The sequence below is a fragment of the Haliotis rubra genome, unplaced genomic scaffold, assembly GCF_003918875.1.
Source record: "Haliotis rubra isolate DU_JTF1 unplaced genomic scaffold, ASM391887v1 Scf387, whole genome shotgun sequence".
Classification (NCBI taxonomy): Eukaryota; Metazoa; Mollusca; class Gastropoda; order Lepetellida; family Haliotidae; genus Haliotis; species Haliotis rubra.
The window spans coordinates 745,189-772,375 of record NW_025767065.1 but is presented as its reverse complement, the minus strand read 5'-3'; the positions used below and the strand labels follow the sequence as shown (position 1 = coordinate 772,375).

Below are 27,187 nucleotides of genomic sequence, written 5' to 3'. Positions count from 1 at the left end.
CTTTGTGTTTCTTGTCAGGAATGTGGTATGTCTGGACATTGTTTAAAGCTTGCCTTCAGAGGTATTCTGATCAGTGTATGAATTAATTTTGAAATGTCACTGGCCAGGAGGGCTGGTAAAGTAAGAATGTTGCTAGCCTACATCATACTTCATACAATATCAAAATGCACATTTTTCGGAACTGGTGTGATGTTTGGTACCGTATTTAAAGATGGTAGGTTATTGTCGCCCCTTGGAAACAATATAAATCAAACAAACAGAAAAACTAAGATTTCTTTTTTCTCTCTTTAATACAGAACAAATTATCTGAGATTTTTAGCTGGCCAGTTGGGAAAGCTTTAACAATATATTACTGGCCTGATTCACAATCAGCTAGCGGGCCAGTAGCTATTTCGAACGATGATTCTGATGTATGGTGATAGTTATGTAATGAAACACAACAAACATTTTCAACAAGAGGATTTTCCTTCTACGATCTACATGTGTCAGTGGAATGTGTACACACCATAAGCTTCGGTTACAGATATCACCTGTTTTACCTTATATGAAACTATGTACCAATTAAAGGTGCACGTCAGGTTTCTGTGTACACAATGTGAGTTGTTTAAAGTGGGAAAGCAATCACATAAAATGGCATTTCATACCCATACTTGTGTGAGGTAGCAGGCCTCAAACAAACCCAAATATATTTTTCAGCTAAAAAGAGTCTCATCAAAATAGAAGTCAATAAGAATCAAGTTATGCTCTTAGTATGGAATGAGACGGATTTGTAATGGAATGTAATGCAACGTAATGCAAAACACAAGTAAATATCAGAAGCCACAAGATACAATTAAACAAGGCTATAGTAATGACACTGGTTGTGACCCTGTATCTTACAGCTAATTTTGGTGTTAAATTACCCTTTGGCTAACACTATCATCAACCGCAAAAAGGACACGAAACTTAATGACCCAGTAAAAATAAAATTAAACAATACAGTGAGTAAAAGTATCTGAAAAATAAAACAGGGCTTGAATCTTGTGGATCCATACACTATAGTGGAACCAGTGCAAGAGGACATAGCCTCTTTTAGTGAGTGAGTGAGTTTAGTTTTATGCCACTTTTAGCAATATTCCAGCAATATCACGGCGGGGGACACCAGAAATGGGATTCACACATTTTTCCCCATGTTGAGAATCGAACTCGGGTCTTCGGCATGATGAGCCAACGCTTTAACCATTAGGCTACCCCACCGCCCCTAGCCTGTTTTTTTAAAAACACTATGACACTGACAAAACTATCTACAATGGATAGAAAAAGACATGAATTCAGTAAAACCCTCCTGGTCTGATAACCATGACAACCAGAACTGTGCAGTTCACAATGAGCATTTCTATTTTTTGTGGAATGTATATTTGGATGATATCCAGTTAACTGTACAATCTGATTAACTGGATAATGTTGTGAGACCCAAAGTGGCTTCAACAGGAGATATCACATGGGAGAGATCACTATAGATTCTGGGAAATATCGCTACAATGAAACAGCATCATGACATCAATGACAACACAATCAAATGACATCACTAATCTCTATACCACTGAAGCAGGTTACTATACTTCTCACACTCAAGACACTGGTTAGGACCGTTTACAAACTGAACAAGAATTATTTCTGTTGATAATAGTATCTCATCCTTGTATTGTCAATATCATATGTATCAGCAATGGACTACAATATTGTAAAACTCTAAAGCTTGCCAAGTTGTTTCAACAGTTTGGTCGACTAGTGCAAGATTCTCTGTATGCAAAATAGGTCACTGACTATAAACACATAGCACACTGACTATCATGAAATTAAATTGATTTCAGTTACAACAAAACAACTGAAGAAACAAACATGAACAGATCTGTGTTCCAGTGTAGCACCTAGGAGGAATGTCAGCTTGTGAATAGCTAGGACTTCTGTGAACAACGGCAGTATTAATGAACAGGGTGAAATGGACAATATCGATAAGTGCTCAATATATCCTACAACATAAGAAGCAGTCTTGAGATCAGATTCAAACCACAGGCCTTTCACCTAAACAGGCATATTACTTGTCAACATGACATAAGAGCATAATTTAGTCAGAAAAATATTATACTTGCAACTGATTAAAAAATAGATAAAATGTTCAGTTATTACATCTATGAGGCTAAATGGTGCCTCAGTAAAATAAAATCTACCCATGAAGAGATTTTTTAAAATTAAGAGAACATCAAGGCACTATTTACATTATGTAGCAATTGTTTGAACATTTTGAATAAAGCAAACTGTTAAAAATTAAACATCCCCCCCAAAGAAAATCTCCAATCCCCGTAGTTTGTGCTTTGTAAAGTAATGGTAACCTGCAAAAATATAATTACCTGCTAGCATAGTAATTTCTATAACAGAGTCTCATAGCACTACTTTCACAATGTAGCAATAATTTGAAAATGGTTCATTTTAAAAAAAATAAAACCATTTTCATGATAATCCTGAACACCCCAGCTAGTGCCCCCCTGTGCAGTAGCTCTTGTGTATTTCCAGATCCCTCTGCTTGCTGTACATCTTGTCACAGTCAGCACACACAAACATGTCTGGAGGGGAGTAACCAGAGTTATCTGCCCCTGACTGGCTTCTTGCTTTACCAGAAGGTGGCGGTTGTGCAGCTGAGAAGAAGAAAGGAAACAGTTTCAAAGCATAATCACACAACTGACTGTAACACAAAAGCATTGCATGGAATATTTTTAACATTCTTTTCAGCTGATTGTTTTTTTGTACCAACAAATACAATGAGAATAATTCATGAAAATGATCTCCAGACACTGTATGAAAATATCCATCACTTTTCAAAGAAGCAGAGTTGCAAAGGTTTATGATAATTCATAGTTTGTAATTCAATCATACACTTGGCCAGTAAAATGTCATAATGCCATCATCCATTTATTCTTAAAAACAAGGAGAAAACAGCATGCCACATCCACCCCTATTTGAGGCATCTGGCATACCACTTAATTTGCTGGCAATGCAGGCTCATTAGCTAAGGACGAAATATTATATTTATTCTTCACTCAATGCAAAAGATGAAAAGACAAGAAAGAAAACTTTAGGCAAACATTTTGTGGCATCAAACGTGCTACACTGCCGCATCCTGAAAACACGATAAAAGACCATGGCATCCAGCATAACAAAAGGGGATGGCACCCTCAGGAAACAATATATCAGGGATGACAACAAATCAAATTTCAGCTGAAATGTTATCAGAGGTATAGACAAGCTGCGCATCTGCGTAAATTACGCAAATATTTATGTGAAAACTCAATTCCTATTAAGTCTATTGTGTACAAGTACGCCTGAATTTTTGTAAATACTCAATAAATATGATCTTTCATGCGTACACACAAAAATGTCAAATCTTTGCTTACGTATGGGTGGATAGATAAAATACCTGAGGTATATTGAGAGGTTCTATTTCAGGACATGAACTTGGCAACTTGCAGTCTTTCTTATCATTTTTCATATTACATATCAAATATACATAACAAACACTAACATTTAAACTATATCTTATATTTTTTAAATCAATGGAAAATGGCAAAATACCCAATTGAGTTTGAGGGAGGTGAGTAGAATTTATTTGGTTACTCAAAGGAAAATTAGGATACCCAATTGAGATTAACACAAGCGAGTGTATAACTCAGTGACCTAAAAAGTTATCTGTAGCTCTGTGTTATTGTAGTTATATCGACTGGGGGGTTCAGGGTGGTGTAGAATTGATAAATTTGAAATAAAATCAGCGGAAAACTTCTTTTAAGAAGCACATCATAAGAGAACAAGTAAACATTCAACCAAACACACAAGCAAATCACTAAGATAATGAGGTGGGCCTGTGAGGATGATAGCGGTGGTGGTGGTGGAATTAGGTTTAACGTCGTGCTTGAGAATATTTAGCTCATATGACGCCGTGCATGCGTGTGTATGTGTATGTGCGGCTGCTTGTACTAGCCCAGACTGAAGCTGGTTTTATAGTGCTAGCCCACTGAGATACCATGCCGCAGTGGAGCATGAATACACCACTCAGACACATTATACTGACTCGAGCCGAGCCTTGTTGTACCCATTAATGCACTACCAACAAGACCGTATTTTATCTTTTGGTATGATGGGGGGGATCCCCGACCTTCCGCTCTCCGGGCGGGCGCTCTAACCACTACACCACAGAGGCGGTCGTGAGGATGATAGCAGGAAAGGAAACAAGACAGAGTTTCAGTTCATAGCACCCCACAAGCTTCCACAAGCAATATTTCTCTATAAGTCATACAATATTAAAATGGTATAAAGCAAGGAAATTCCTCCTTACCCCTACTGTCTTGGTTGTTATGGTACCCACTCTTCTTCATCTGGATGTATGCACTAATGCTGGTTGCATTGGCAGGGGCCATAACTCTGCCTGGGTTACCTTTTCCACTGGGTGGTCTCCCTTGTTTTGTGCCATCCTTCTGTCTGACGGCACTGTTGGGTCGAGATGACTTTGTTACCAGAAACTCTCCATCTGATTTAGTCTTGTTATGGTCAAAGACAAAGGTCTGTTCTTTGGGTTTGATGGCTGTCTTGGGTGGGGTTTTCTCGGGAGTCACAGATTTGCTGGAGCTGTTATTGTTCTGATTTTCTTGATAATATCTGAAAATATACTTAGATACTTATATCAATTTGTCCATTATGAGTAGAGGGATTAATTACCCTCACCACACAGCAATAATGGAACAGCTTAATTAGCCTACTCAGTGCTCAGGAGAGTAGAGAGATTTTATTCCGTACTGAAGAGGCCACAGGCCTATAGTTTGTAATGTTCCGAGGTATCGTACCTGTATAGTTTGTAATGTTCCGAGGTATCGTACCTGTATAGTTTGTAATGTTCACGAGGTCATCGCACCTGTATAGTTTGTAATGTTCCGTGCATCGCATCTGCATAGTTTGTAATGTTCCAAGGCATCGCACCTGTATAGTTTGTAATGTTCGGTGCATCGTACCTGTATAGTTTGTAATGTTCACGTGCGGCATCGCACTGTATAGTTTGTAATGTTCCGAGGTATTGCACCTGTATAGTTTGTAATGTTCAGAGGCATCGCATCTGTATAGTTTGTAATGTTCTCGAGGCATCGCATTACCTGTATAGTTTGTAATGTTACGGTATCGCACCTGTATAGTTTGTAATGTTTACAAGGTATCGTACCTGTATAGTATAGTTTGTAGTTTGTAATCCGGAGGCATATCGCAATCTGTATAGTTTGTAATGTTACGAGGCATCGCACGCACCTGTATAGTTTGTAATGTTCCAAGGTATCGTACCTGTATAGTTTGTAATGTTACGAGGTATCGTACATACCTGTATAGTTTGTAATGTTACGAGGTATCGTACCTGTATAGTTTGTAATGTTCACGAGGTATCGTACCTGTATAGTTTGTAATGTTCCGAGGTATCGTACCTGTATAGTTTGTAATGTTACGAGGTATCGTACCTGTATAGTTTGTAATGTTACAAGGTATCGTACCTGTATAGTTTGTAATGTTACGAGGTATCGTACCTGTATAGTTTGTAATGTTACGAGGTATCGTACCTGTATAGTTTGTAATGTTACGAGGTATCGTACCTGTATAGTTTGTAATGTTACGAGGTATCGTACGTACCTGTATAGTTTGTAATGTTACGAGGTGTATAGTTTGTATGTTATGAGGTATCGCACTGTATAGTTTGTAATGTTACCAGGTATCGCATCTGTATAGTTTGTAATGTTACAAGGCATCGCACCTGTGTATAGTTTGTAATGTTCCGAGGTATCGTACCTGTATAGTTTGTAATGTTACGAGGTATCGCACGTACCTGTATAGTTTGTAATGTTCCGAGGTATCGTACCTGTATAGTTTGTAATGTTACAATGTATCGTACCTGTATAGTTTGTAATGTTACGAGGTATCGTACCTGTATAGTTTGTCACAGTCCTATGATTGACACAGAGCTATGAACATGTTGTGGATCAGGCCCCGGGTGTGTAAATACCTGACTATTTCAAGGATATTGTGAGCATCAATCCACCTAGTCTGTCTCACAGTCCCTGAACCACATTAATTTCCCTACTGCCAATCCCTCTCTGCAGTGCTAAAGCCCTAAATAAAGCAAGTCTAGATTTCTTCAGGTTCTGAATCTCTGGTCTCCCTAGGGCTCCTATGCAATATAAATGGGCCTGTTTGTTACTATCAAAATTATATATATTCAGAGACTAAGCCTTAGTTTACAATCCACCCAGTGGGGTAGGTTATCTACATCAACCAAGGGACCATTCATAATTGTTAATAGTTAATTTTTAAGCAAAGGTTTTTAATATTTTTATGTACAAAATTGCAGACCCCCACTAGTACATGCGTACAAAATGATGACCCGTACCCTACCTACCTTCCCACAACAAAATGGGTGACAACCCTTAAAATCATCATTACCCCCCTAATCATAAATTATGAACGGTCTCCAAGTCAGCAAAGCTCACCAGCAGATGCCTTCAGTTACCTCTTATGACAAGCATGGATTGCGGAAGACCATTTCTAACCCGGATCTTCATGGTAGGGGTCCTTGTCATAAGCTCAATATCAGTATGTGGTATGCTCTGGTGATATGATCATGACATTGTTGACAACACAAGACAAAGGTCAGTGACTGACTGCCTCTCACCTGTCTGCGTGGGACGTGTCTTCTCTGTACTGACTCAGTGCTTCGGTCTTCCACAGGGGAGCCGGTCCCGAGACCTGAGAGTACAACAGTTCATTTCAGTATTATCCTCTGCATACCTGCTAACTATCTCACCTTTGGCTTGAGACTCATGCTTTTATTACCAAATGTATTTATACATGCACATTTTGACAACATAAAATCACACATATATGTCTGAATACATCGTTTTCAGTGACTTTTCTGAGAAGGGAATTTGCAATTACAGAACCCCCACCAGGTTCCACTCTGGACCTGACTGAGTCATGCAGCCCACGATCCCTGTTATCTCAAGTTTTTACTCTCTTGGGGTTGGAAGCTCTTGCACTGTCAGGGGTGGAAATAAGTTTAAATTTGCTAGTGTACTCCGGTACAGTGGCACATGTAAAGTCACTTGCCCTGATTATTTTCCCACTATACCAACCGTTTTCTTGCTGATTTTTTAAATAAACAACATAATAAACATTGGAAAGTTAACTGGACACCGGTACAGCGTGATATACAAATTTGCTTGCCGGACAGAAAAAAACACTGGACTCGGACGTCGGGCAATGGGTTATTTCCACCCCTGACTGTGAGTAATCCATATTTACACAGCCAAGTCTGCATGAAACATTCTCTCTTTCTTTTACATACCGGAAGCTAAGAGACTACAACAACTTCCACCTAATACTTCACTTTTAGAATTAATTGCTGGCATTTTCCACAGTAGTACAGCTGACAAATACTTTCCAGCGACATCACATGCTAATAATGTGTCATAATAGAAATATACAGATAAATAATGGTTTCTGACCCCCCAAAACATCCCCCAATATCTGTTGAGCAATGTTAAATGAGACATCCATCACCCCTTGTCTTGTACCCACTTGTACCCACTTGTATGATGATATTCCAGTTTGTCCTACCTGCTGGTGTTTGCCTGGAGGCTCCCTGCCCTGAGTCATGGTGAGAACTTTTGTGATGGAGTTCCGGAGTCCCTCATTCTGGTCCTCTAGCACCTGTATCCTCATGGAGTTGGCTCTCACCTGGTTCTGCATGTCAGTCACGATATCACCGGTACCTACAACATGTCCCTAATGACATCACTTGTACCTGTGACATGTCCCTAATGATATCACTTGTACCTGCAACATGTCCCTAATGATATCACTTGTACCTGCAACATGTCCCTAATGATATCACTTGTACCTGCAACATGTCCCAAATGATATCACTTGTACCTGCAACATGTACCTAATGATATCACTTGTACCTGTCACATGTCCCTAATGATATCACTTGTACCTGCAACCTGTACCCTAATGATATCACTTGTACTGCAACATGTCCCTAATGATATCACTTGTACCTGTGACATGTCCCTAATGATATCACTTGTACTGCAACAAGTCCCTAATGATATCACTTGTACCTGTGACATGTCCCTAATGATATCACTTGTACTGTAACATGTCCCTAATGATATCACTTGTACCTGCAACATGTCCCTAATGATATCACTTGTACTTGCAACCTGTACCTAATGATATCACTTGTACCTGTGACATGTCCCTAATGATATCACTTGTACCTGCAACCTGTACCTAATAATATCACTTGTACCTGCAACATGTCCCTAATGATATCACTCATACCTGCAACATGTCCCTAATGATATCACTTGTACCTGCAACATGTCCCTAATGATATCACTTGTACCTGCAAAATGTCCCTAATGATATCACTTGTACCTGCAACCTGTACCTAATGATATCACTTGTACCTGCAACCTGTACCTAATGATATCTCTTGTACCTGCAACATGTCCCTAATGATATCACTTGTACCTGCAACCTGTACCTAATATCACTTGTACCTGTGACATGTCCCTAATGATATCACTTGTACCTGTAACATGTCCCAAACGATACCTACAACACGTATGTCATGATATCAGTTTACCTGAAAGTTGTCCATGATATCACCTGTACCTACATGTCTATCATGATATCACCTGATTTTGCATGTCCATCACAATATTCCCAGCACCTTTAACCAACTATTGGTGATATCACCTGTACCTACAACATGCCTTTTTCTTAACAACACTGTATGACAATCATGATATCAATGGTACAATTGTACAGTACTTACAGCACACCAAAGATAGCAATCACTTATCATTCCAGAACAAACATTACTGTCAACAATCAGACTTTTCAACCTAAAACTTCAACAGGTCCAACTTAAGGTGACAATCAACAGACAACTGTCTCTATGTAACCATGGTAACCTACCCTGATAGTCCGGGTTGACAGGACCATTGAGGTCAGGGTACTCTATAATCATCCTCTCTCTCTCCTTGGCTTCCTCCAGAGACTTCTCCAGTCTCTCTATCATGCCCTGTGTGTCAGCTATGCTCTTCTTCAGGCTTGTCTTCTCTGAGTTCAGGCTCTCTATCACCCCCTGGATGTACAAATCACTTGGTCAGTGACATTGGCAATACACATCACTGGACATTATCCTCATTGTGAAACTATCGTCTACATATTCAAATGTAATATTTCAACTTGCTGTGTCTTCATCCACCCATGTTTGTCATAAGAGTAGATCGTCAGGCTCAGACACTGTCATCATATATCTCAAATATTGCTGTGTGACTTACAGTCAGAAAGACAATGAGCCCATGAAAACTAACAGGAGTCAAACAAGCACTACAATATGCATGAGCCTCTTCACATCTCCCCGAATACATCAGTATTAGACCAGAAACAAAGCGTGACAAGACTCTGACTGTTCCAAAGTCCCCAGAAGCTGCATGTGTCTAGTAGTGACTCTAGAGCGATATCATGGAGTTTTCTGATATGTTGTATGTGCAACTTAGTACAAATCTAAGAATTCAGCTTTTCTATCACAAAATTCACAACCTGTAACATGACTGATATTATCAGCAGACACTGCCAGTAATGGGACCCACCTCTTTCTCCTTGATCTTGCGGTCCAGTTGTTGAGCTTCTGTCTTGGCAGCCGTGAGCGACTCCTCAATGGCTTCCTTCTCTTCCTCCAACAGCGACACCTGATCCCTCAGGTCCTGATTCTCCTGGTCCAGGTCCCCGACTCTCTGTAGCAGGGCATCCTGCTTGCCCTGGAGGGACTGACACAAAGCTGGCATTGAACTTGTAGAGATACCTGACATGGCACAATTACAGTTATAAGGCGTTACAGATAACTATGTATAACTATAAAATCTGCCATCAGACAGCTCCCCTTACCTGGCCATGTTTAGCCACACTCCTGTTCTTTGCTTGCTCCTTACTGAGGTCCTGATGAGTCTTCTCCAGCTTCTCATTGATACCTGACAGCTGCGTCTTCAAGGTCCTGACCTCCGACTCTAGTGAACTAACTTCACTGGACGTTGCCTTGTTTCTATCAACCTCACTTTGAAGGTCTTGTTTCGTATTTTCTAAGAAGAAACAAATGTCAGTCAAACAAAATCTTAAAGGAAAGAAGGAAACGTAAGAACTAAGAGTTCTAGTATCACAGACTTATGGCTGAAAACAGGAAATAGTACATGTACCTGCTTATCATGCTTACCACAGTGTCTCAGAGGTGGTGAGGTGAAATTGGGTTGAACGTCGTACTTGAAAAAAATTCGCTCATATGACGACGTGCATGCATGTGTATGTGTATGTGCGGCTGCTTGTACTAGCCCAGACTGAAGCTGGTTTTATAGTGCTAGCCCACTGAGATACCACGCCGCAGTGAAGCATGAATACCCCACTCAGACACATTATACTGACTCCGAGTCGACCAGTCCTTGTTGTACCCATTAATGCCGAGCGCCAGACAGGGACCAACAAGTACCATATTTTAACGTCTGCTGGTATGATGCGGTCGGGGATCGAACCCGCTACCTTCCTCTCTCCCGGGCAGACGCTCTAACCACTACACCACAGAGGCAGTTACAGTCACTCAGAACACACAAAAGTACTATTGATTCAGCTTACAGATTCTTGGTTCTAGAGCACCATCCATTATTTAACAACAGTTCCTAAAGTAAGCAGCACACTCTAGATGAGCCCTGTGCCTTCCCCAAACTGGTCGTACTCTTTGGAGTGGAAAACTGGCTAGGAATCAGAGTTGGACATTAATCATGTGAGAATAAGTCTTTAAAATGGACAACAATGGGGAATGCACAGGGATGTATGGAGCGGCCTACATGCTTGTGGAAGGATCCAGTATGAATTGGTTGTGTTTTAGTGAGATGTTATGAGGCCAGGAACAAGAGGGTTGTGTTTTGGTGAGATGTTATGAGGCCAGGAACAAGATGGTTGTGTTTTGGTGAGATGTTATGAGGCCAGGAACAAGATGGTTGTGTTTTGGTGAGATGTTATGAGGCCAGGAACAAGATGGTTGTGTTTTGGTGAGATGTTATGAGGCCAGGAACAAGATGGTTGTGTTTTGGTGAGATGTTATGAGGCCAGGAACAAGATGTTATGTTATGAGGCCAGGAACAAGATGGTTGTGTTTTAGTGAGATGTTATGAGGCCAGGAACAAGATGGTTGTGTTTTGGTGAGATGTTATGAGGCCAGGAACAAGATGGTTGTGTTTTGGTGAGATGTTATGCGGCCAGGAACAAGATGGTTGTGTGAAACTATTAGTATGAACACTCAGCAACAATTGTGCCAGATCTGAGTGACTTGGAACAGGAAACCTAGCTGTCTATAGGAAGGATTCATATATACTATTGAGATATGACCCTAAATCAGCTGGGAACAGGTACACAAAATACAAATCACTGTCATGAAAGGGTTTAAACCCACAGCAGATCCTGGTATGGTCAAGGAAGCAACTCTACACAGTGGAATACAATGCCTGAGATCACTTATCAACCAAATAGAAAGGATATGTATCAGATAGAAAAAGTGTCAATCCTCACCCAACTGCTGCAGTTGCTGCTGCTGCTCTTGCAGCTCCTCCTTCAGCCACGCCAACATTGCCTCCAGTGCTGACCGCGACTGTTTCAGTTCCTCCTTCTCTTGGGTCACATGACTCAACATCTCTGCATGCTGCTTCTCCAGTTCCGTGACCTTCACCTCAAACTGGCGTCTGACTGCAGACTGTGTCTCTCGCTCCGTCTTCAAATCCTTTTCTGCTTTAACCACTTTTTCATTCATCTTTCTCTTTTCTTTTACATACCCTGCAACATCTTCTTGCAGTGGACCGATTGTTGCAGCAAGCTGATCCACGTGTTTACTTATACGAGCAATGTCTTTGTTCTGCTCTGCAGTCCATCGTTTCACATCGTTGGAACTCAACCAGTCAACATCAACGACTTGACTTCGGAATTTCTTCAGTGAAGAGGGCATGTTCTGAGACTGGCAGGTATTGATAATAACATCACCGGCTTCTCGAAAACACTTCTGAACTGCATGACATGATTCACAAGGTACAAATACTGTCTCAATTGTCTGTGATGATTTATTACAAGCATCTTTGGAAATCTCTCCATCATTTATAGAAGTCACGGATTCTCCCCTCATAACAGCAAGATCTGCATTATTTGGAGGGATAAGTCCGCCAAACCCTGGTGTCTTTGGAGGTGTCAGTCCTCGCTGGTAAGAAGTTCCATTTTGGAGTTGACTTAACTCATCTGTTAGTTTACTGATTGTGTTCTCCAAATCAGAATATTTTCGACTTTTGGATTTATTCTGAAAAACAGAACCATAGGGTACTAAATAAAATTAAAACAATTTGAATATTCAATATTTGAAACATCAATATACTTATCCTAACACAATACACTGCAGTATTCTTCTGTATAAAACAGGAGCAGAAACATCAGTGAGTGATATATTACAAACTACAACACTGCCATTATGACCCATGGGCAATAAAATCTGTAGGCCTTGACTGAACTCTTCAGGACTAAAGTCACAAATGTATCCTTATTGCAGCAATTAACAAGTATTATCTGCAGGCCATAAGGAGCCATGCAAATTTTGAAACTGTGAGCCTGATATGAGATCTTCCTGCCACAGCCGCATGAGCAGACACTCAACACTGCAGAATGAAGTGAAGTTAAAATGATGTAAATATATATGATCAACATTTGAAATACAGGGGAGAACATGTCATCCTCAAGCATTCTGAGGTTGGCTTTTATAATATTTGCATTATATCATTTCTATAGTATGAAGACTGTGGCTGCACTTATTTAGTGCTGTTCATGCAGATGTGTGTGGCTGCTACTACCAATCCGCTCTCAAGACAGTGTTATACCACAAGCCTACTGAGTACACCTACTGAGTTTAACAAGGATACCCTGCCCACACACATTGTTTTATCCCCACCATGCCGAACTCCAGACAGGGAAACAACAAGTAGCATCTGCTTAGGTAAGACTGATCGAGGATTAAACAACAGACCTATTTTTTCACCATGGACAAAGTGATTTGATCATAAGCAAGTCTTTGACTGGTATGGCTTTGAGACACAAATCTGTCTTGTGTTTTGAAACAAAATGTGAATTTCAAGGTGGAAAACAATAGCATCATTGCAATCAGTTTCTCAGCTGAATGACATTCAAACAAGTACCTCTGATTGTGTTTGCTGTACAACTGTGTGAAGCTGAATCAGCCTGTTCCAATACTTCTTCACAACCAGGCCAACAGAACTGCTAGAGGTGGAGGAGTTTTCTCCCCCTGTCTTCACACTGGCCATCAGCTGCTCGGTATATTTCCCCATTGACTGCATCAACAGCACCATTCTAGATGTACATGAAACAAACATACAGTAACAGTGTGTGCGCGTGTATGTGTGTGTGTGTGTGTGTGTGTGTGAAATGACATGCTTTCGGGCTATAAGCAGTATTGTTTGCAATGAATTGCTCTTTTAGCTTTAAAGAAAATATCATTAAATCTTTCAACTTAAGCAATTATGTCACATGTTTGTTATTTTAATTTCTTGATATTAAACATAAAATATTCATGAATAAAAAGTCTTAATCGTTACTATATACTATATAACATATTGTATTTGCCTCATGGTGTATTCAATAAATCAATGAAGTATTTAGCATTTCAAGGTAACTGATTTTTTTCAGGAATTAACAGTGAAAACAGCAGCAAATACATTATACAGTACAATTGGAAGGTGTATCCAGCTGTTATTATGACTTGGCATCACCATGATCACACACACAGAAACTTACCTGTCAATCACTAGTTCATACAGTGCAATGTGTGCCACCTGTCTCTCTTCTTCGTCTTCAGAATAGTCATACAGTTCAAGTAATTCGTCAATGTCAAGATCCCATGACTTTTTGTCTGGGAACTTCCATGATGGAAATGACACTGGTCCAGTCCGTGAAAACACATCATTAATTGCCCATTGTAAGTCTTGTACATCATTCCGAAGACTTTCCATGCAGGCCTTGCTCCCCAAAAGGTAAGCCATGGTCAGAGATCACAATCTGGAAATAAGCATGTTTACCAGTGACTTAACTTGGATTAAAATGTAGATCTGATTCATGACACATGATGCACTCATCACTATTTCAAGTATGGCAGTGGTCTGTAAATAATCAAGTCGGGACAAGACATTCCAGTGATCAACATCATGAGCATCCATCTACGCAACGGGGATACGATGCCATGAGCCTGATCACTTGATCCTGTTGATTGCCTCATATGACAAGCATGGGCTGCTGAAGACTAATTCTAACCCGGATCTCCACAGGTGCATGGCTGCCTGTATTATTACAGGTAAAGTATATATGGTATACTGACTACCCTGCGGACTTATATTTGTTTCATCCATTTAAAGCTTAGCACCAGATTTGTTTTACCATCAAATTGTCAGTTCCCTGGGAAGACACTCTATCCATTATCCTGGTTAGATCATAAAAAGAGATCCTGGAAACTTAGGTGAACCCCTGGGTCTTTGAACAGCTATGGTTTGCCGCTGTAGAATATGAATGAATGAATATGGTTTTACGCCACTTTTATTCCTGCAATATCATGGAGAGGGACACCAGAAATATGTTTCACACATTGTACCTGAGACCATATAATCTGGTGTCTGATTGTACGCAAGCTATAGAATATCAATCTGGGGACTCGCTTCAAAATAACGTATCAATATTAGTAGTGTCTGGACTTCTGAATATGAAGAAATTCATGCTTACCAGCTCTTTCAAACATACAGGTTTCATGATAAACTTAGTGTAAATGTTTACATATGCATGGTGTTCATGAAAAAAACGCCTTCCTCGGGTCCTGGATGTCCAGGTAATCTGTTAATCATCACTCTTAACATAAGGATGATTTAATCAATGTTAATGCAAAATGTGGAACATTGTATTGGAAGCCATCTCACAATTGCAGACAAAATATTTGACGCCAATAACGAAACGTTCCTGTCATTATAATGCCTGTTTTATGACACTTGAAAATGTTTCTCAAACGCACAACTGCAAATGACAACTATCTTGACATGTCACTCAAGAGATATCAAATCATAATTCAACATACCTTGTCAAACAGGCTGAAACAGACATAAATAAGAGTAACGTAAAAAAAACCACATAGACAGTCTAGCACATTTGGAATGTTCCCTCGGATAACGCCATGTTGTTTACATGACGTCACTTCCTTCGAGTCAAGGGACACCACTCTAATGTCCTAGACAGGTGCGATGGCAGCTACAATACCTGTGAAACTTTCTGATATTTTAAGAGCTCATCAACGAATAGCAGGGAGTATACACAAGACACCTGTTTTCACAAGTTCTACAGCTGACAGCATAACTGGAAGAAAACTGTTCTTCAAAGCAGAAAATTTGCAGAAAACTGGGTCATTCAAAGCCCGGGGTGCACTTAATTCAGTAATATTCATTAAATTCCATTGACCTCGTTCCAACATTGTTCCTCTCTCTACAAAGTATGTCATGTTATTATCATGTCACTTTCCGTCTTGTCAGTTGACTGATTTAATTAATCTGAAGATTTATCTGTGTAAGTAATAATGTTACTATATTTTTAGCTCACCTGACTAAAATTAGTGAAAGACAAGGGAGCTTATAAATGTCTTTTCAAAACAACCAGGTCAATGGCTGGTATTACAGATTTTGACCTTAAAAAATCCAGGTCATTAGGTTCATTTTTTCAAAATCCAATTTCAAAGATTTTTTCTGTTTCCATAATGTGTCAATATTTTAAAGTTAGATCTAGGTGGGAAAATTCTAGGGGAAGCGGGAATATTTTTAATATATTGAAAGGAACAGCAACAAATGGATTGGATCAGCTGTTTAATGCAGTAATATAATCTAGGATACACACTTTCCAAAATCTACTGTTTTTGCTTCCTCCAAACAGCAGAGAGTAAACTGAATAAACTTCAAGTGACAATTAAGACCTCCAGTTGGGTGTCACCCGTGAAGGTCCGGGATAGAATATTGAGGACCGCCTCCGTGGTGTAGTGGTTAGAGCGTCCGCCCGGAGAGCGGAAGGTCGCGGGTTCGATCCCCAACCGCGTCATACCAAAAGACGTTAAAATATGGTACTTGTAGGTCCCTGCCTGGCGCTCAGCATTAATGGGTACAAAAAGGACTGGTCGGCTCGGAGTCAGTATAATGTGTCTGAGTGGGGTATTCATGCTTCACTGCAGCATGGTATCTCAGTGGGCTAGCACTATAAAACCAGCTTAAGTCTGGGCTAGTACAAGCAGCCGCACATTCACATACACACGCATGCATGTCGTCATATGAGCGAAATATTCTCAAGCACGACGTAAAACCCAATTTCACCTCACCTCACCTCACATAGAATATTGATCTTCAGTAACCCATGCTTGTCGTAAGAGGCGACTAATGGGACCGGGTGGTCAGGCTTGCTGACTTGGTTGACACATGTCATCGCTTCACAATTGCGCAGATCGATGCTCATGCTGTTGATCACTGGATTGTCTGGTCCAGACTCGATTATTTAAAGACCGCTGCTATATAGCTGGAATATTGCTGAGTGTGGCGTAAAACTGAACTCACTCACTCCAGATGGGTGTAACAATACAGTTCTGTTCTATCAATTTCTTGATGTCCTTACTGTCACTGATAATAGATGTGCATTGGCAGATATTATGCTGTCGAATCTAAGCATGCGACTCGCAACGTTTATAGCTGTTACATTACTGTTGAGTGATGATGCCTCAATTTGTTCAAGAAGTTCAAAAGTTCCTAAGAGAGAGATAGGATAAGGATTCTTTTTGGCCCACTGGTAAATGTAAAATTTTGAAGTTGGGAAAAAAATTATTTGAAAAAAGGTTAAAAACTGTCACCAAATAGTGTTTTAAGTTATAATTCCCTGATCTATAATTGTTGTTCCAACCACCTGTTGGTAAATTGTCTCCCTTCCAGTTGAACTTCTGACATGATCAAGTGAGTGAGTTAATATTGCTTAAAACTGCATCACTAACATGATCAAATACATATGGCTAAACTGAGTGTAGAGTAATTAAGAACTTCAACTGAAAATCTATGTATTATGAAATCAGTTTCCCAATATGAGTTATTTATTATGTGTTCTTAATCTGTTTAACTTCATCAGAATTAGAATCAGCTTGGGTCAGACTCAATGACTTGCTCATAAGACATATGAAAGCACTTAATGAAAACCTATGAAGTCTGTCTTTTTGATACATTTTATCTTTCACAGTGCAGTTGTTGAAATGGTCTGCCTGGTCTTGATGTTTCATTATATATAGTTATAAACATCTTTTATAACAATTTAGCTTTTTTACAATAAACAGTAAATTTTGAATTATGCTCTGCAGATTTTTATTAAGCCTTAATGTTTATGTTTTAAGATAAATTTAATTTATCTGATATTGACAAGAGGATTTTTTAAGTTGTTTTAAACTAGACATACACACCCATTAGAACTCTCAGGCAGGAAACATAATAAGTGCATTTTCTTTCAGATATTGAGTTTGAAAGAAAACAAACCATCTTTCTCTGGTGTGGTAAGTTGTGAAATGGTTATTCCTGATTACTTTCATCCACCTACAACAGCAGAAGATTGCCAACATGTCATTGTAAGGTATCTTTGTGAAGCATATGAAACCTCCCAGTTTGTGTAGAGTATGCAATTGAATCACTATTACTCAATTAGTTTGATGTCATGCATGGGCTTTATACTATCGACCATTGGTTTTACATATTTCATACCTGAGTCAACAATGTGTGTGTGTCCTTTGTGCCACAATTATTCACTAGCAATACAGGTACCTGTGTAGATACGGGTTAGAATTGATCTTCAATATCGCATGCTTGTTGTAAGAGGCAGCTAATGGGATCGGGTGGTCAGGCTTGCTGACTTGGTTGACACATGTCATCGGTTCCCAAATGCGTCATTGATGTTCTTGATGTAAGTCAATGGATTGATATCGATATTTTGTGACCAAGGTGACCCACAGTAGCGGGAACCACGGCCAGGCTGTGGCATGGGCTGCGGGCGTGGCAGGGGTCCCCAGTGCGGTGGTTGTCCCTGAATATGCCCCAGCAGTCAAGAAGGCGGCAATAGAGGGATATGGTGCTGAACTGGTCACATGTGGCTCACAGCCATCTGACAGGTGAGATTGTCATGACACTCTGACAGGTGAAACTGTCACGACCCTCTGACCCTCTGACAGTGAGATTGTCATGACCCTCTGACTGGTGAGATTGTCACAATCCTCTGACAGGGGAGATTGTCACAACCCTCTGACAGGTGAGCTTATCATGACCCTCAGACAGGTGAGCTTATCATGACCCTCCGACTGGTGAGATTGTCACAACCCTCTGACAGGTGAGATTGTCACAACCCTCAGACAGGTGAGACTGACACAACCCTCAGACAGATGAGATTGTCACAACCTTCTGACAGGTGAGACTGACACAACCCTCAGACAGGTGAGATTATCACAACCTTCTGACAGGTGAGATGGTCACAACCATCTGACAGGTGAGATGGTCACAACCCTCAGACAGGTGAGATTGTCACAACCCTCAGACAGGTGAGATTGTCACAACCCTCAGACAGGTGAGACTGACACAACCCTCAGACAGATGAGATTGTCACAACCTTCTGACAGGTGAGATGGTCACAACCATCTGACAGGTGAGACTGACACAACCATCAGACAGATGAGATTGTCACCCTCAGACAGGTGAGACTTGTCACACAACCTTCTGACAGGTGACACAACCATCTGACAGGTGAGATTGTCACAACCCTCAGACAGGTGAGATTGTCACAACCATCTGACAGGTGAGGTGGTCACAACCCTCAGACAGGTGAGATTGTCACAACCCTCAGACAGGTGAGATTGTCACAACCCTCAGACAGGTGAGACTGACACAACCCTCAGACAGATGAGATTGTCACAACCTTCTGACAGGTGAGATGGTCACAACCATCTGACAGGTGAGACTGACACAACCCTCAGACAGATGAGATTGTCATGACCCTCAGACAGGTGAGATTGTCACAACCTTCTGACAGGTGAGATGGTCACAACCATCTGACAGGTGAGATTGTCACAGCCATCTGACAGGTGAGATTATCATGATGCTCAGACAGGTGAGATTGTCATGACCCACAGACATGAAAGGTTGTAACGATCCTTTGACATGTGAGGTTGAAATGACCCTCTGGCAAGTGAGGTTGTCATGACAATCCAAGGGGAGATATTTTTATGACAATCAAACGGGTGACATTACCCTGATGCCCCAATATCTGACCCTGTTAAAACCTGATAGTAAGTCTATTTTGTGTGAAAGTATGTACTCCTTGACGAGGAGATGGGACGTATTGTGATTGATGATAGTAAAACAATGATGATAAATTTTGTTCTTTGTTCTTTAACCAAAAACTAATGGACATTTGAAAATCTGGTTCCAGGGAGACGGTTTGCCAGAAAGTGATTGCGGAAAAAGGCTACGAGTTTGTGTCTCCATACGACCACTACGATGTTATAGCTGGGCAGGTAGGGCCCCTTTTTACTAGATCTACAATATGATGACAAGGTCTATCAGTAACAGAAGTCATGCCGAAGAGCTGGGCTTGATTCCCCACATGGGCACAATGTGTGAAGCCCATTTTATGGTATCAGCTTCATGATATTGCCAGAATATTGCTAAAAGAGGCGTAAAACCGGACTCACTCACTCCATCAGGACAGGAGGCAGAATGAAAGATTGTCTGTTTGAAAAGCATCAGTGACACTGACTAGTGATGGCGGATTTTGTTGAAAGTATTGACATCATTATTTCCTTGTTTTGTTGCCTGCAGGGTACAATAGCGGTAGAGTTGTTGGAGCAGGTGCCAGAGCTGGACGCCATCTTCGTGCCGATCAGTGGTGGCGGAATGTCGTCAGGCATCGCCATAGCAGCCAAGGCCATCAAGCCAGAGATCAAAGGTACACCATGGAATTTAATAATGTTCTGATCAGTGCTTGCCGTGCCTAACTCACTTCTATGTTGTAAATAGATCTGTCAAGTTATCAGTAGACAGCTGGGTACTCACTGTGTAATATCAAATAAAATATATACAAAAATTATTCCATTTTCTTATTCAAAATTTGTTAAAAATGTAAAAATCCAGTACATTCCTTAGATTCTTAAAGGTCACATGCAACGTAAAACACAACTTTGCAGATTCTGATACCTTTCGGTATGGACATACCGAAACAAAGCGTCAAAAATGCAAATTCAACTTATAAAGTTGAAAAAAACCGCGATGAAAAAAACCGCGAGAAATCGGAGTTCAAACGTTTCACTAATTTTCCCCAGACTTTTCTGGGGAAAACGGGTTTCAACAGCTGGGCTGCGCTCATAGCATGTGCGCAGTGAAATAGGTTCGCGCAGCTTGGAAGCGGGTTGTCGGGTGAATACTTTCGGTGAAGGCTTTGGTGTGAGCTATTTTTCTAATGTTTTGTTGATATCTCACAGGCTGAGCTTTTATATGTTATGACAGTAAATTAACTGTTTATATAATTTCATTTGTCTATTTCACCACACGTTCTTCTTACCGAGACACTTTCTCAGTTCGATACTTAAAAGCAATGTCATTATTTATCGTTGACACAATTTCTAACTGTGATATAGATATGTCGTTGTCACAGACAAAACTCAATGTCTTGTTTTATTGACACCTGTGTGTCTGCCTGCCTGTCTGCTAATGACAATATTCAATACACAACTGCGATCACTGACCACATGCAATTTGAACTTAACACCAATCAGGCTATACACCATAACGCATTGATTTATGGCCCGAGTTCGGTCTCTGTCACATTATGTAATTACACAGACAGGCAGGTGTGATAGTTGAACACATGACATGTTATGATGTCTGTTGATTGCAAAATGTTATACACAAAAAATGAGCATGCATTTACAAAACCCAACATCTCTATATATACACACACAATGAGCCATGAAGGCGCCATCTGCTAATGAACCAGCCGTTACACTTGAGTGCACACCCACCCGCTCTGACTGGGTTCAGTATCCCGGCTGCTTCGTTTCGAGGGAGGTAAACCCAAGTACAAAATATTGCACTTTTGATTTGCGATTATTCGCTTATAATTTTGTTTATTTGTTTTTTCATAATCAGCAATGCATATTATATGTCATGAAGAAGTGATAATTGTGTTTTAATTATGTTTGATTTTTTGGTTGCATGTGACCTTTAAGTTAAGATTTCTTTGATTTGCAGTATTTCTTGTAGAACCCAAAGGAAAAATGATGGAAGAATGCCTTAAGGCTGGTAAGAATATAGTTCCACTATGAACTGGTAAAAGTTAGTTCCAGCACGTCTGTGAAGCAATATACTTAGTTTAAACCACCCACCTCTGTGATATACCTTGCCTCTCCTCTCCTTCCCTCCTCTCCCCTGACGATGACGTATGGAAAGTCACTGAAAGTAGTTCCTGAAGTAAATTAGGTTTATGTGTAGTTAGTAGTGGAATTCAACATATGTGTTTCAGTTTTCTTGTGACTTTTACATTTTGACCATGCTTTGAATCTTTGAATCTTTGTACCCTTGCATCAACCATACTGACATCAAGAACTGCTTGTGGCCATTACTCAGATAGTTTCTTTCAAAAGTTCATTTAATTGCTGAAACCTCCTACACATGTTCTAACCAGTGATGGAAAAATATGTTCCAAAGAATATTTTTAGAATCTGCTGCTAATATTATGTCACAAAATGTATTGCTTTAACTACCTGATCATATTATAGATTTACAAAATGTTGGTCATTACATACTTTATATGCCTCGTAATATATCACTTGCTTGGGATAAAGTCCATATTTAACATTGAATATAAGCAAAGACTGTAGACCAATATACATGTATGTTCATAGCTGTATAGACTCTGATATTAGCATCTTTATATAAATACATATTCTCTTGAAGGTGTTAAAAGCATGCAATTGTCAATCTATTTGTTGATTATATGTGACATGTGACCTGTACTTTGAAAAAAATGCACTAATATGAAATTTAAAAAATTGGTTCCAGATATTTTAATCTGTTTGATAATCAACATTGTTGCAACAGCTACTTTTTAGACATCACCATTTTGTTGCTACTAGAGTTTAACTAAACAGAGCGAAATAGCAATAATGTTTGTGAACTATTATGAAACCTTGTAAAGTTGTGAACACCTTTCTTATCAGGGGAGCGTCTATGGCCGAATCCCCCTCAATATCTGGATACCATTGCTGATGGAATTCGTCTACAGCAGGCGGGGAAAAACACTTTCCCCATTCTTTGTCAGCTGGCTGAGAAAGAGGTGTTTACTCAGGTGAGTATTTCACCATCTCCTGGCAGGTAAAGAGGTGTTTACCCAGGTGAGTATTTCACCATCTCCTTGCAGGGTAAGAGGTGTTTACTCAGGTGAGTATTTCACCATCTCCTGGCAGCTTAAGAGGTGTTTACTCAGGTGAGTATTTCACCATCTCCTGGCAGCTTAAGAGGTGTTTACTCAGGTGAGTAGCTTACCATCTCCTGGCTGGTAAAGAGGTGTTTACTCAGGTGAGTATTTCACCATCTCCTGGCAGGGTAAGAGGTGTGTACTCAGGTGAGTATTTCACCATCTCCTGGCAGGGTGAGGTGTTTACTCAGTATTTCACCATCTCCTGGCAGGGTAAGAGGTGTTTACTCAGGTGAGTATTTCACCATCTCCTGGCAGGGTAAAGAGGTGTTTACTCAGGTGAGTATTTCACCATCTCCTGGCAGGTAAGAGGTGTTTACTCAGGTGAGTATTTCACCATCTCCTGGCAGGGTAAGAGGTGTTTACTCAGGTGAGTATTTCACCATCTCCTGGCAGGGTAAGAGCAGGGTAGGGTAGAGGTGTTTACTCAGGTGAGTATTTCACCATCTCCTGGCAGGTAAAGAGGTGTTTACTCAGGTGAGTATTTCACCATCTCCTGGCAGGGTAAGAGGTGTTTACTCAGGTGAGTATTTCACCATCTCCTGGCAGGTAAAGTGGTGTTTACTCAGGTGAGAAGCTTACCATCTCCTGGCAGGGTAAGAGGTGTTTACTGAGGAGCATTTCACCATCTCCCGAGGTGAGTAGCTTACCATCTCCTGGCAGGGTAAGAGGTGTTTACTCAGGTGAGTAGCTTACCATCTCCTGGCAGGGTAAGAGGTATTAATGAAAACACAAGTCAGCAATGTTCAAATCGTGTCACCTCCACCTGTCAGTAACCATGTAAGGAGAGGCAGACTTCGACTATTTGTCCTTTGCAGGGACAAATTTGACAAATACTATACTCTGAATACACAATGCCATTTAGAAAGTGGTCAAATGTAACACATGTTATATTTGGGATTACACTTTCTCAGTAAAGTACAGATTCTTGTACTTTTGTTGAGTTGAGTCCCATCCGGGATTCAAACCCACACCCTCAGAGTCAGGCACCTAATCTCCAGCACACAAAAATGGAAGTCAGAAAACTGGTAGTCTAGACCACAGACTTTGTGTACCCCTCTGATAAGTGTAATTGGCACGGCTCCCACAGCCAAAAGATGAAAGAGGTGTTTACCCAGGTGAGTACCTCAGCCGTAGCTGGAAGGGAAAGATTTGTTTTGTTCATTCAGCCACCTGAAAATCTGATAGTTGGTTTAAATCTTGACTCTGACTTTTCAACTTTGTCATCATGTTAGTAAGTGAAATGAATGCTTAATCAGATGTGTTGTTTGTTTCTACAAATGATAAATCAGCATGTGTATTGTGTGATCCTCTAACGATGAAATAATTGCCCCACATTTCTGTTGCAGACAAATGAAGAAATGAAGGAAGGAATGAAGTTTGTCTTCCAGAAAATGAAGGTAGGAGGAGTGAGTGAGTGTGTGAGGTTTTACGCCACTGTTAGCAATATTCCTGCAATGTCATGGAGGGGGACAACCGAAAAGGGCTGTTCACATTGTACCAATATGGGGTTTGAAATCAAGGTGTTTGGAGTGATGCGTATACGCTCTACCTACTGGGCTGTCCCACTGATGGTAGAAACAGACCCATCCTCATCCCTAAGTGAGGGTAAGAGTGGCCCAACGGGTTTACTCTTTCCAGTTTTTACCGATCCATGGGTCAAATCACATTTTGATTTATTGATGAATTTTGACTCTCCTTTCTCATTATGTACTGAAATAACTTCATTACATATCGGCATAAAACCTACCACGCCTATAGTACTCCAAAACAGTGACAGACACAACCTCCAGTCCACTTGTTTATGACAAGTAACAGTCTACTTCCTAGTTGAGTGGATGTGTTATTTAACACGATCCTGAGTCTGAAGTGAGCTTGTGTGTACACATATGGATGGATGTTGAGTTAAGGGAGGGCAGAAATGTTCTACATGATGTTAAACCCACAGGCCCTTGTGTCTTTGCGAGGATTAAAGATTTTGAAATTTTTTGAAACAATTTGAGATGACCCCCCTGCTCGAAATGCTTCGCAGTAAAATACATTATGACAAGGGCGGACACTTCGATGTACCCCACCCGCCTGCTTTGCCGATCGCTACGCTATCATCGCATGCAATTGATTAAAACTTAATGTAAACATAATCATGGATGTTTGGCCTACCGATCACCACTCATGACACCTACCAATTCTTTATTGTTCTTTCTGCAAGTCGATTCAAACCTGATTTTGATCTTCAACTAAACGATCTTGACACAAATGGATGACGATATGTCCGGACAAAATGGTGGCCTGTGGTTAAACCCAATTTCATCTCAACCCTAACCAGTGTGCGAAATAGCTTCCAAATTTTGTTAGCCAGTCATGGTGGCTATGCCTGAAAGTTATGATCCCTCAAAATAATTCACTAGCCCGAAATTTGAAAGTAGAAACTAAGCAAAAGATTACTAAAAGGTAAAATACCATCATTTATCAGGCCCTAATCTTGCATGATTTATAAGTGTATTATAACTTAACAAGTCGGAGAGAGTGATATATATAAATAATGACCCCATGAAAATTCACTAGCCAGTCGGTCAGCGACTGTGGGGATTTACTGGCCCGACTGGATTTTTACTAGCCACGGGCTAGCAGGCCAGCTGCTATTTCGTACACTGGACCCTAACTGAACATACTCTTTCATCAATGTGATAACAAAATTTGGTTCTTCTCTGTTCAGCTTGTAATTGAGGCGGCCTCTGGGGCAGCTGTAGCTGCAGCATTCTCACAGCGACTACGGAACATGGACGACAACCTGAGAAACATCGGTGTAATTCTGTGTGGAGGAAACACTGATATTGAGAAACTCCCCTGGTACTGAGGGACCATATCAAAACCTGCCTCTGCATTTCATCCATGTGGACTGTAGCTCCATGTCAATGTGGTTGATTGAAGAATTATTTTACACACACTGTACTCAGCTCAGAACCATCCTTAAAGTTGGATAGCAGGGACTGTCTTGTTTTCAAATATATGGAAATTGACTACATTAATTTAGGATTGATTTAAGGGAGCATGAATACGATGGTATGAATTGTCAACCTTTTTAATATTTGAGATTTGCTCAGATGAAATTAACTTGCTGATAATTATGATATCATATTTAATTGTGTTTATTACTTAAGGATCTTATACTATGCAGTTTACAAATGTATGTTTCATGTGTATTTGTTGGTAATCAGTGGTTGTTCATGGTGCTAGTTAGGTTTCAGGGTCCCCTTGTTTGAGTGAGTGAGTTAGTGAAGCTACCTTCAGAAAATAGTCTCAAAATATTGCTCGTCAGTTGGGCTATCAGTTACTAGCCAATTTCTTATTTCAATGGCAAGTGAAGGATGGAGAGTGGGTGAGAGGATGGTGTGTGAATGTGTGAGTGAGTGAATGTGTGAATGAGTGAGTGAGTGAGTGAAGGACTGAGGGGTAGAGGAGGAAGCATGGGGAGGTTGTGCGGGTTTGGATCTTACTATGATTATTCTAGCAATACCATTTGTGCAATGTGATTTCTTAATGGCATTATTTTGTGCTCACTGTTATGTCAGATTTTAAATACATTTAATAACTGTGACTCATGATGCAGTGACACCTTGCAATCTTTACAAGAATGCAGTTTAGATCAACATGCTTACAAGGCAGATTAGCTTAAGATAGCACATTATGAATCATTATCTGACTTTGTTGACTTATCTACTGTTGAAGGCTGAACATTCATCTTTGATGTTATAATTAACATATATTTCCAAATTAATACAATATGTATGGAGGAGAGAATAATGTTCCCAGTTCCCATGCTAACAATACCTTGATTGGTCTTGTTTCCATAGCAACCGAAATGAAGCTGCCACTGCAGCATTGACTTGAAAATGGTTAAACAGCAAAAGAAGAGTGTTTCTATAGTAACAAAGCCAGAATTTATCATATTAGACTGGCTCAGTCCTTTCAGACAAGATGTCAAAATGAAACATTAGCACAAATACTCTTTATACTGTTATACAGTTTACAGTTATGTGATTCAAATAAACTTTTATCTCTATACAATATATATTCAAGATGAAAATAAAGAGTTTACACATCTTGGTTGTATCTCAACATTCGCTCCCATACTGATGAAATTGAATACCAGCAGAACCATGGAGATTCCTGGTGTGAAATATCGGCAACCGATTCTTCTGGTTACCCATTTACATGGGGGCGGTGGGGTAGGCTAGTGGTTAAAGCGTTCGCTCGTCATGCTGAAGACCTGGGTTCTATTCCCCACATGGGTACAATGTGTGAAGCCCATTTCTGGTGTCCCCTAAAGTGATATTGTGGAATATTGCTAAAAGCGATGTAAAACCCAACTCACTCATTTACTTGGTTTGGCTGGTGAGGTTGCATTATTGGTTGATGTTTGTTATCGTGAACTGATGCTCATGATATCAGTCACTAG

General features: G+C 40.3%; 2 protein-coding genes across 3 annotated transcripts; one reads left to right on the top strand and one right to left on the bottom strand.

The window, feature by feature from the left end:
• Positions 1-1,214: 1,214 nt before the first annotated feature.
• Positions 1,215-15,399, bottom strand: LOC124286606 (coiled-coil domain-containing protein 157-like). Its single transcript, XM_046722981.1, has 11 exons — positions 15,284-15,399; positions 13,963-14,223; positions 13,347-13,518; positions 11,689-12,460; positions 10,021-10,211; positions 9,726-9,902; positions 9,046-9,214; positions 7,675-7,829; positions 6,731-6,804; positions 4,367-4,686; positions 1,215-2,675 (listed from the first exon to the last, which is right to left on the bottom strand). The coding sequence occupies exons 2-11, from the start codon at positions 14,205-14,207 to the stop codon at positions 2,515-2,517; spliced, it is 2,436 nt and encodes an 811-aa protein (XP_046578937.1). The 5' UTR covers positions 14,208-14,223; positions 15,284-15,399; the 3' UTR covers positions 1,215-2,514.
• A 30-nt stretch (positions 15,400-15,429) lies between these two features.
• On the top strand, positions 15,430-26,831 carry LOC124286582 (serine racemase-like). Of its 2 annotated transcripts, XM_046722950.1 has the most exons (9): positions 15,430-15,635; positions 17,726-17,767; positions 18,210-18,376; positions 19,687-19,771; positions 20,076-20,202; positions 21,504-21,554; positions 22,472-22,599; positions 24,078-24,128; positions 25,445-26,831. In XM_046722950.1, exons 1-9 carry the CDS (start codon positions 15,447-15,449, stop codon positions 25,583-25,585), a joined length of 981 nt encoding a protein of 326 aa, XP_046578906.1. In that variant the 5' UTR covers positions 15,430-15,446; the 3' UTR covers positions 25,586-26,831. The 2 variants fall into 2 exon arrangements, with proteins under 2 accessions (XP_046578906.1, XP_046578907.1); XM_046722951.1 differs by lacking the exon at positions 21,504-21,554.
• Positions 26,832-27,187: the final 356 nt, after the last annotated feature.

Coding starts and splice junctions, on each gene's coding strand:
- LOC124286606 (XM_046722981.1), bottom strand. CDS start 14,207: ATGGCTTACCTTTTGGGGAGCAAGGCCTGCATGGAAAGTCTTCGGAAT. Junction 13,519..13,962: donor TATGAACTAGTGATTGACAG/GTAAGTTTCTGT, acceptor ATGTACATCTAG/AATGGTGCTGTTGATGCAGT. Junction 12,461..13,346: donor TACAGCAAACACAATCAGAG/GTACTTGTTTGA, acceptor TCTGTTTTTCAG/AATAAATCCAAAAGTCGAAA.
- LOC124286582 (XM_046722950.1), top strand. CDS start 15,447: ATGGCAGCTACAATACCTGTGAAACTTTCTGATATTTTAAGAGCTCAT. Junction 17,768..18,209: donor AACCATCTTTCTCTGGTGTG/GTAAGTTGTGAA, acceptor TTTGTGACCAAG/GTGACCCACAGTAGCGGGAA. Junction 20,203..21,503: donor CATCAAGCCAGAGATCAAAG/GTACACCATGGA, acceptor TTTGATTTGCAG/TATTTCTTGTAGAACCCAAA.